At 45.9% G+C, this 10,765-nt stretch overlaps 2 protein-coding genes across 9 annotated transcripts in view; one reads left to right on the top strand and one right to left on the bottom strand.

The window, feature by feature from the left end:
- Positions 1 to 66: 66 nt before the first annotated feature.
- Positions 67 to 6,574, top strand: EIF4A3 (eukaryotic translation initiation factor 4A3). Its single transcript, XM_052676283.1, has 12 exons — positions 67 to 340; positions 453 to 525; positions 605 to 671; positions 1,332 to 1,394; positions 1,850 to 1,982; positions 3,241 to 3,321; positions 3,745 to 3,886; positions 4,625 to 4,763; positions 5,248 to 5,363; positions 5,841 to 5,948; positions 6,029 to 6,156; positions 6,368 to 6,574. The coding sequence occupies exons 1-12, from the start codon at positions 169 to 171 to the stop codon at positions 6,382 to 6,384; spliced, it is 1,239 nt and encodes a 412-aa protein (XP_052532243.1). The 5' UTR covers positions 67 to 168; the 3' UTR covers positions 6,385 to 6,574.
- Positions 6,575 to 7,506: 932 nt separating this feature from the next.
- The window catches only part of ATL2 (atlastin GTPase 2), a 39,173-nt gene continuing 35,914 nt past the window's right edge, over positions 7,507 to 10,765 (bottom strand). For 5 of the 8 annotated variants that reach the window (XM_052701601.1, XM_052701612.1, XM_052701623.1 and 2 more), the window contains exon 13: positions 7,507 to 9,497. In XM_052701601.1, coding sequence (XP_052557561.1) covers positions 9,378 to 9,497 — 120 coding nt within the window. In that variant the 3' untranslated portion in view covers positions 7,507 to 9,377. Of the gene's footprint in view, positions 10,133 to 10,765 lie in introns of all 8 variants that reach the window. The other 3 variants (XM_052701604.1, XM_052701652.1, XM_052701646.1) reach the window with 2 other exon arrangements.

The raw sequence follows: 10,765 nt of genomic DNA, 5'->3' as shown, positions 1-10,765 counted from the left end.
ACGTGCATGCGCACGCCTCTCCCCGGCTCTTCCGCCCGCCCACCATGCATGCACCCACCGCTTCCGTCGGGATTCCCGCGCATGCGCAGCGGCCTGTGCTCTGGGTGTGTGGCGGCCGCGCCATCGTCGTCGCGTGCGGGTAGGGCGGTGGGAAGGCCTGACTGAGCCATGTCGGGGTCCGCGGGCTCCGGCGGCACCACCGGCTCGGCGAGGAAGCGGATCATGAAGGAGGAAGACATGACGAAGGTGGAGTTCGAGACGAGCGAAGAGGTGGACGTGACGCCCACTTTCGACACCATGGGGCTGCGGGAGGACCTGCTGCGCGGCATTTACGCCTACGGTGCGCGGCGGGGCGGCGGCTGGAGGGGGAGGGAGCGGGGGTGAAGGAAATGGCGGCGGCGAGGGGCGGCGCGCATGCGCGGCGGCGCGCCGTAACGGCCGTGTCCCCACAGGGTTCGAGAAGCCGTCGGCCATCCAGCAGAGAGCCATCAAGCAGATCATCAAGGGCCGCGACGTGATCGCGCAGTACGTGGGCAGGGGGGCGGGCTGCGGGATGGGTGGCTCCTCCGGAACGCCGGAGCCTTCACCGCACCTCTGTTCTCAGGTCACAGTCGGGAACGGGGAAAACAGCGACGTTCTCCATCTCTGTGCTACAGTGTCTGGACATACAGGTAGTCCACGCGGGGAAAATGTCCGTTGTCTTTACTGTGAGGGTGGTGAGACGCTGGCACAGGCTGCCCAGAGGCTGTGGATGCTCCTCCCTGCAGGCTTTCATGGCCAGGCTGCACGGGGCTGTGAGCAGCCTGGTGTAGAGGGAGGTGTCCCTGCCTTTAGCAGGGGGTTGGAACGAGGTGGACTTGAAGGTCCCTTCCAACACAACCCAAAATATGTTTCTGTGATTGCTTTCATTGGAGGGCTGAATTGATTTCTCACCAGTCAGAATTGTGCTCTTGGAGTCTCTTGGATCCATCTGAACAGCTGGCACGAATTGTGTGGTCAGACACAGGCTTCTGACTGACGAGCGTTTGACAGGCATAGTGTTCTGAACAAGAAGATCAGCTGTTCTCAGCAATTGGATGAATAAAACAAGCTGTCCAGTGAAGAGCTGCTCAAGCACAGTCTTGTAACTTAACGTAAGGGCTATAAACATGGAAGCAGTCCATGGAGGTGCAGCTTTCTAGGTGTACCAATGCTTGCAAACCCATACGTTTTAGCACAAAATTGTACAATTGATTCTTCAAGTGTGACAGTTCAGGGTGCTGTGGGCTCTATTCTGTTTGTTACTGTTTGCACTGTACTTGCTATGTGATTGACTGCCATGTGGTCAACAGGTTCGTGAGACCCAGGCATTGATCTTAGCACCAACTCGAGAGCTGGCTGTGCAGATTCAAAAGGTAGGAACACCTAAATCATTGCCTGTAAAGCATTTATAAGGACTGGTGCAGATTCTCAAAGCGTTCTCTGGCAGAGCTCGAAGTGCAACTTCTGCTTTTCAAGAGAATGCGTTTTCCTGAATGGAATAAGAAATCCTAATGAAGGGCTGTTTTTCCCATCTGTGTTATATCCATTCTTCCTTACATGACGGGTTAGTTAGCAGTCTAATGTTTTACATATTCCTATCTGAATTTCTAAGTACAGAACTCTTTAAAAGTAGTTGTGATCCCTGGGAAGTAACCAGATCCCCAGCCTTTGTAAGCCTGCCATTGAGGAGGTTTGGAGAACAACAGAAAAAATCTTTATGCTTTTATCTCTAGAAAAGCACCACGTGGCTGTTCAGCCCAACATGACTTGATAAATGACAAATTTCATAAGACCTCAGATGATTGATCTATTATTTATGTCAAAATAGGGCCTTCTTGCTCTGGGAGACTACATGAATGTCCAGTGTCACGCCTGCATCGGGGGGACCAACGTGGGTGAAGATATCCGAAAGCTGGATTACGGGCAGCATGTTGTTGCTGGCACTCCAGGCCGGGTGTTTGGTAAGATCAGGGAGGCTGCATGCTTCTGTGTTCTTGCTTCAATTGAACCGTGGGACCAACCCACAAATTTAATGCATTTAGATTTGAAATAGCATGGAAACTACATTTATCATTAATGTATGCAGCGATGAAGAGCAACAAAGTATAAACTTACTGTAGTAGCACCTGGAAGAGATGAGAAAGAAAACACTGGGGAAAGAATTAGAATTTTCTGTTTATGCTTTGCTTTTCATAACAAAGTGGTTCTTTACATTGTAGCATAGAAAACAATATTTTTAATGGTGGTAATATTGCAATCCTGGGATTATCTCAGTGTCATGGAAGAGATAGGGGCTGGGTCTGTTTGAGTGTCAAAACAGGAGACATAGAATGCCTGTGTAAAAAGTCTGTCTCTTTCCTGCATATAAGCTCCCTTACAGTACTGCAAGGCTGCAGTGAGGCTTCCCTGGAGCCTCCTCTTCTGTGTCCGCTTCCTTATAGTCGACTAAACAGTCTTCAAATCCATCTCTCTCCCATGTAGGGATAAATATTAGGCCCATATGTTCACTGTACTGATCCTCATTAGCTCTTTGTCAAATCGTGCAACTTTATTATCTAGTTTCACATCATGAAAATTTTCATATTTACTGTTCCTGACAGTTGGTACAGGCGGAGAATCAGCCTTCAAGCCCATAAGTTACGGATTTATGAAACAGTGTAGTACTTTGTTATATGAATACATACTACTGGGAGAACACTAGTCTCCATAGACAAAAATAACTAACAGCAACAACCACAAACCAACTTCATAGCTGCCAAACTGGGTGGCTCTGAACAACTCTTAGAGCAAATAGTTCTGTCACAGGATGAAGGAATTACACAGAGCCATGTGCTCCTTCAAACAGGAGGTAGATTTGCCCACTGGACACGAAATTGAGGTGGCACATTGCATTGCTGGCATCCAGCTGCAGTTCTATGTGAGATGATGCACTTGCATGCAGTTAGCAAATAATATCCCACAGCTCGGACTCAGCTTCCCTGTGGCCTGTGCTTCCTTATGTGCTTCCTTATCTGGGCAGCAGAAGCAAGCCCCTGCTTGCAGGATATTGGGGAACACTGTGGCACTTGAGTGTGCTTTTCCATCACCAAACACCAGTCTCTGTTGGCAGCAGGGGAAGTGCCAGTCCCTCCTCCAGTGAAATGCACTGACAGCAGCTGGGAGCAATGTAGGCTCGCTTGCTTTCTGAGCCTTTTCATCTTACAAAGTGAAATCTTACAGATATGATCCGGCGACGAAGTTTAAGGACTCGTGCTATCAAAATGCTGGTTTTGGATGAAGCAGATGAAATGCTCAACAAAGGTGAAATATTTATCTCCCTTCTACTTCTCTTTGCTCACCTCTTTGAGATTCTGATATCATCCCAGTTAGTAGCACTGCTTCTTAAAACAGCTGTTTAACCAAAGCTAGGCAAGCACAGTTACATTACGGGCTGTAGGAAGCAATTTAATACAATTTGCCTAATTCAGTAATCATGTTCTTTTCAGTAGTTATAAATTCTGGAGTGTTGCTTTTTGTACTGTGCAACACAGCCATGTCACGGTAAGTCTGGCAGAACTGGGGGGAGATAAATGAGGGGTGACACTGGCTGTATAGTAAAAACACTCAGTGTTATTCTTAGAGCATAGGCCCAAAGCTGAAGTAATCTAATTCTAAACTGAAATAAAAGGATATTCAGGAGAAAGATGTGCTAACTTCCCAATGCTACTTGATTTCCTTTTGCAGGTTTCAAGGAGCAGATTTATGATGTGTACAGATATCTACCTCCAGCTACACAGGTGGTGCTGATCAGTGCCACTTTGCCTCATGAAATTCTGGAGATGACCAACAAATTCATGACAGACCCCATTCGCATCTTGGTGAAACGGTGAGTTTTTCTGGGAAGAGCAATTCTTGTCTTCATCACGTTCCTTCTCAGCGTTGCAGTTGGAGTAGGTATTTACAGACATCCTCATGTTGCACTTTGAGAAAGGCCAGATTGGTTCTTTGGCTTTATCCTTCTCCATTTCTGTTTGCTGCTGCTCAGCCCGACTTCCCTCATCCTCCCAAGTACAATCTCTTCTGGAAATCTGTCTTTCATTCCTACCCAATTCCTGTGCTCCTCCATTAGGCTTTTGTAGGTGCCTTCCACTGATACCATAGAGTATGGCTGGAAAGCTTAACGCTGATTGATCCTGAAGGCCCTAGGTACACAGCTTATGTCTAGCATTGCAACAGGTCCTTACGTGCTGCATCTCATCAGGTGTCAAAGAAGTAAGCGTAGGCAGCCTGACTGGAAAGGCCTCACCCCTGCCTGGTCTCTTACATTGCCCCAGTCACCTCACTACACTCTGTTCTTGCCAAGATGTTTGCAAGAGTGAGAACAGAAATGTTTCCCTTCGAAGTTGTCTGCCTAGAGCAGAGAGGGTGCTAAGTTTGAGGCTCTGCTGTGTGGGTCATGCCTGAAGCCTTTCTTAGAGCAGTCTTCTCCAGGGACTTCATAGAGTAACTTGAGACCCAGCAATCCAGAGCACTTGAGACAGCTATGTGAGCATCCAGCCCTTTTAGCTGCATTGTATGCACTCACCCACTTGCAGTGTCTTAAAGCTGTTCTTCTTTCCTAAAGTGATGAATTGACCCTTGAAGGAATCAAGCAGTTTTTTGTGGCTGTGGAGAGGGAAGAATGGAAGTTCGACACCTTGTGCGATCTCTACGACACGCTCACTATCACCCAGGCTGTCATCTTCTGTAACACCAAGAGAAAGGTACAGCAGCCACGAGGTGGGCACGTTATCTCACTTGCAGAGGGCAACACAGAAGAAAATGCTGGACTGAGCCAAAGTGTCTGGTTGTTTTCCTGGTTGACAATTGCCTAGTAAGAACAGCAGTTAAATGTGTCTTTAGGAGATGCCTAATGCAGACAGCAAGCTACAGGCAGACCTGATGTAGTTGGCAGTAACTGCCTTTTTAGACTAGTAGGACTGATAAGAACGCGCTTATTAATTGTAATTCCCAAAACAAAATCACTCTGAATGAATGCCTTTAATTCCTTTCCTTTCAGGGTTCATGGAACCCTGTCATTTAGGTGATGCCCTGCAAGGACTATTTGGTTCCTTCTGCTCCAAAACACTCGTTAAAGTCTCTCTCAGTCCTTACTAGCATATATGTGCAAACGTTCTCCAAACAGAACTAACACTTTCAGCTGGCATGAGCAGATTGCTAACCCAGGCTGCTTGGCTGTACACACAGGTAGACTGGCTCACAGAGAAAATGAGAGAAGCCAACTTCACCGTTTCATCCATGCATGGGGACATGCCACAGAAGGAGAGAGAGTCCATCATGAAAGAATTCAGATCTGGTGCAAGGTAAGTGATTTCAACAGCGTTGCTTACAGTATTGCTACATAAGGCAAGAGGTCTTCCTGTGCCTCAGAGGAAACAGTCTTAGAAGCCTTTAAATCCTCTCTTCTCTCAAGGTCTTGTTTCTGGTTTAGTTTGAAAATCAGAATTGATTTCCCTCCATCCCTTTGTAGTGTCTCAGAGATGGGAGATGTCCACCATCCAAGAAGGGATGCTCGTACTTTTAGGCATAGAATTACCCATTGTGTTTTGCTGAGGAGACTGGGAGTTGGTACATTTAAAATAAGGAATTAAAATGTAAGACCAGAGCTGGCTTTGCGCCATCTCATCAGAGAGGTTTGGTGGTTCTGTGGGACCAGATTTCCTAGCAGCACACTTGTGGAAGTGCACTGGGGAGAGCAGAATAGCAGATGTTTCCAGCACTGGGCAGCCTGACTCCTCAGCTCACATCTGTGCTTAGTGACCGTCCCCTTCTCTTTGCAGCCGAGTCCTTATTTCAACAGATGTTTGGGCTAGAGGTCTGGATGTGCCTCAGGTATCTCTGATCATTAATTACGACTTGCCCAACAACAGAGAACTGTACATACACAGGTAAGCTTGGCGTTCACAGTAGGGAACATGGCTGAGTTACCCTTACCCACGGTGGCTTCATTGTTTCTCCTGCCTCTCAGAATCGGCCGCTCAGGCCGTTACGGCCGAAAAGGTGTAGCTATCAACTTTGTGAAGAACGACGACATCCGCATCCTGAGAGACATCGAGCAGTACTACTCCACCCAGATAGACGAGATGCCCATGAACGGTGAGTGCAGGCCTGCCCCAAGCTGCTGCCCTCCTCTGCTTGGAGGTTGGTGCGCCGCATCTGAAAGAGCGTGCTTTGTTCTGCACGCTTTGTTCCCAACCACAACCCCTCTTCTCCTTCCCCTGGAGAGAAGCCCAGCAGTACATGCATTTTCCGACTGGGCTGCAGTTCTCAGCACGCTTGGTGCATACTTACATTTTCTTCTTTTCAGTTGCTGATCTTATCTGAAGGCCCGCATTCACGAGGGAGCTGGACTCATCATACCTTGTCCTTAGCCTCCATAATTGTGGTTTGGACCCCCCTCCATTTGTCATGCTGCTGGTCGTATGTTCTTGAGTTGGGGTTGCAGTTGGGAACTTGTGTAAATAATGTCTTTTCTCCTGCCCACGTTTTTCAATAAAAGTGAAATTTTACCATATCCTGCGCCTCATTACTTTAACCCACAACAGTAACAGGCAGAGTTTTGAGATACTGCCATAAAATACAGTTTCCCGTTCTCCACCCCTTATAATTGCTGCACTACCATTGCACCACATATCTGCTGGTTCAGACCCTCCCCTGCAGACACCAATACTGACCTTGAACACTGGGCATTGGACAGGTTATTGTCTCAAGGCCTTTTTAGTCTCCACACAATTCAGATGGGTCTCAGTGGCCCTGAGAGTCTCTGTAACAAGAGGTTTGGTCCCTCTAGCTGCCTCAGGGAGAACAACGTGTACATCCAACCCAAACCTAGGGCTGCTTCAATAAGCCAGCAGGTTTACCTATTATGGGCTAATCCGGATTCATATACAGACGTGCATCCTGACTCTGCAGTGGCTGGCGCTTGCTTCCCACGTACTCATTCTCAACACAGTCCCTGTGTCAAGTTCCCCAGTGCAGTTGCTGGCACTTCAGTCGCACTGCAGTTCCAAAAAAAAAAAAAAAAAGAAAAGCACTTTGATCCCTCGCTCTTCCTGCCTTTGGATCCTCTCAAAATCATCCCACAGCAAATTTGCACAAATCCCAAATGCTCTTTTCTGCGTCAGTATCCTAAACCTTCAGTACTAAAACAGCAGAGGAAGGATGAAGATGACAATTACCCCTCCTCTGTGTCCTTGCATTGTTTGCTTTGTAGCTTCTTGGGGCAGGATCTATAACTTCTCTCCCCATCCCACCACATGCCCACCGTTATAACCACCAATCCTCCTGCCAGTAGAATGGTAGAGGCTGGATCAAGACTTCCAGCCTCACTCATAGAGTTCTGCTCTCACCATGGCCAGGGTACAAAGCAAGTGTGGCACTCCAAGCCACCTTTGTGATTCCTCAGTTTTTTGACCAAGAAGAAAAACAGATTCAGCACAAGAGCAATAGATTGTTTAAATAACAGTATTTAATCTGTACAGTTTGAGAGAAGATAGCATAAAATGCAACATTCCTACCTCATCTTCAGCATCATTCACCTGGAGCTGAGCCCTAATCTCTGGAGGACAGGTAACAACCACCAACCCCTAGCAGCTCCGTAGGGTACAAAAGTCACAGTGCAATTGCTTTAGTTTAAACAAATAAGTTTCCCTCCCTGTGAGAGGGGAGCCTGACGCAGCTCAAACATTGATGGAAATCTGTACTACTTCGGAATGAAGAAATAATAAAATACAAGCTATTGCACACAGTCATTTTCCAGCTGAAACTACAGCAGTTAACTGTTTAGCTGCCCTTATGCTCCGAACTTCTGAAAACACCTTAGTCGATGCTTAGTCAAGTGAAAACAGGGCCTGTAACGAGATTTCAGAGTGATACAGTTGTTGAAGGGCAGAAGCTGACAAACAACTCGGTAAAGTCAAGGAGCGTGCTTCAGAAGAGCAGAAAGTTTTCCTAACCAGGGAGGGGAGAGGACCTAGACAGATGTCATCTTTCAGAGACAAGCAGGAAAGAAACATCAGCTTCGAGAGAAAGCCATGAAGTACAATAGACAATTTCTTTATATAATTGTCAGGATAAGTATTTGACATAGTTTATGTAGTAGAATACATACTTAAACATCTTTTAAAAATAAGCACGAATTTCATTTCATATATACACAACTGATTTTAATCATGTACTGAAAATAAATTACAGGAAATAACTTTAAAATGCAACAGAAGACAAGAGTTTCACAACAAACATTCCCACTGATTTTCCCAAGGGGGTGAGATTGCAGTGCTCAAGGCAGGTAAATATCACAAATATATCAAAAAACTTCAAATTGTTGATGCATTCACACATTTACATGAGCCACAAACATTCCCTTACAGGGACTGCACTTAGCTACCACAGAACCAGGTTTTGCCATAAACTACAAAACTTTGATACAAAATCGTATTTATATATTTATATTTCATATACATGCCCTATCTGTGATTTCTTAAAAAATAAAAACTAAACACACTGTACAGACAATCCTAACTCATCGCTTGGTAGCTGTAGGCAACGTTTTTCAATGGAATTTCTTCCCCCAGTAGAATTAATGGCAATATTATATACATGAAGGCTAAACTGCAGAAAAAAAACAGCTCAGTTCTGATATGCACCTCCCTCTGGACCAGGTCTGCGAGTTCAAGGCAAGACACCAGATGCTCAGACCCACTGCCTCCCTTACGAGCTATTCTGCCATCAGCAGTGTGAGGAACCAACATACATGTTTGTGTAACACTGGTATAAAAGGCAGTAAAGCAGGATGCATATCTAACATAGTGGCTCTAATAGCTTCACCAACTCCATACACGGAAACATTCTGGCCTTAGAGGTGGCAAAGGGGTGTTGTAGAGCTCGGTACACCTGGGGACAGCACAGCACCCCTTACAAGGTCTGACCCTTACTTCCCTGAAGTTACCTCCTGCAGAGGACAGGCTCCCACTGTAAGCCAGACACATCAACTCAAACACTGGGGGGGAAGATCCCTCCCTCCCCCTCACACACCCCAAAACGCACACATGCACGGTTCACCAGGACTATGCTTAAAAACACCCCCCTCCCACCCACCCCCAGTCTCCAATGGCACCGGTTTGTCTCAGAAGCAGAGCACTTGACAAACTTACTCTCCCCAGGTGATGGCAGCAGTCTGTGAAGCCAGTCACACTAAACTACTTCTACAGTTGATTGTAAACTTTGGTTTATTTATTTATTTTATTTTTTAATTGAGTTCTCATGGTACAGCAAGCACGTCTAGGATGAGAGGGCAGAGTTGAAGAGGAGATGTACTGTCAGTCTGTCTTTAGTCTGGCATGGTGAGACACCTGCTCGGTCAGGCCTGCTTTGATAGAGTTTCTAACAGACTGCCTCATATGATCCTCCACCAAATTATCACTCATGGGCTTCAACACCTGTGGAATGAGAAACGTGCAAAGAAACAAAAAAATGAGGTAACCAAAGAAAATAAAACATTAAAAAAACCATACAAAAAGATGAGACTTGAAATAATGGAAAAATGTGGAATGCTGAAGCCTGACACAAACTGGCATGAACTGAAATAGATGAGTTTCGCTGCTACACTAATGAGGTTAAATCAGTCACATGCTATGAACACAAGTGATATCCCTCCTACACAGCAGTATTTCTCTGAATTCAAACCACTTTACAGTTCCTAGAAGGTGGATGTGCAATTCCATACCCTATATGCAGCATCAGTCTGGTATGGTTACAGCATTTATGCAGACCGGCCCAGACGGTCCAGCTTATTGTCCTATATGTGTAAGTTGTGAACACTTCAGATACAGAAAGAAAGTTAAAAACACTGGCTAGTTTTTCTTCTTGTTATTGTTGGATGGGAGTCGCTGTCGCGGCACTGATGTAAGAGCACGGCGAATTGTTCGGCATCTAAGGACTTCAAAGAGTTTGAGAAACACCTAGAATATGAATTGAGCTGTTAGGAAACGTGGCTCTCAGAAGGCAGCAGATAAAGTCAGTTAAGTTCAGAAAAATCTGATTGCCAGCAACTTCTTACCTTCCTGGGATTCCTCTGAAGCATGGAGGGAAAAGAAAGAAAAATCAATGGAAAGAATATGGGACATACAGAGAGTGACTCAGACCAGGACCAATAAATGCTTTGCCTGTTATCTGTGATGTAGAATAACAACAGAAAGAGCAAACTCCTTTGGAGAACACCTTCCTCTAGCCCACAAAAGCTCCTGCTGCCGTAAACCACGTTCTTCCCCTCCTCAGGGAAGGCCAGTGATCAAACTAAACCCACATGCTCCAGGTATCCTCCAGCAGAACTGCTCTCATAGGGAGCAGTGCACAACCAGCTGACACCCTCCACTTCTCCTGTAGTGCTCTTCGGCTCCAAGCTCAAAAGCAAGAAGCTACAGTGGTACAGAAGAGCCTCAATTTTAACCACTAATCAAGCAGTGTAACTCAATTTAGTATATTTTCTTATTTCCTTCCTTTTATTAGAAATCCACTTTTTCTCTCCAGTTATTTCAGAGTAATTCATTATCCTACACAGCTGCCAGAGACAGGTTGAGTATACCAGTGCCTACAAAAAGCCTGGAATAAAGTTATTTGAGATGTACAAGACTGCATCTGCATAGGAAGCTCCAGTTATTTGTTTGTGCTGAGCAGGATCTATTTTAGCATCATCCTGGGTCAATTC

Source organism: Tympanuchus pallidicinctus, unplaced genomic scaffold, assembly GCF_026119805.1.
Source record: "Tympanuchus pallidicinctus isolate F22 unplaced genomic scaffold, pur_lepc_1.0 scaffold1, whole genome shotgun sequence".
NCBI lineage: Eukaryota > Metazoa > Chordata > Aves > Galliformes > Phasianidae > Tympanuchus > Tympanuchus pallidicinctus.
Note: the sequence above shows the minus strand (reverse complement) of the source record. Positions and strands in the feature narration are given on the sequence as shown.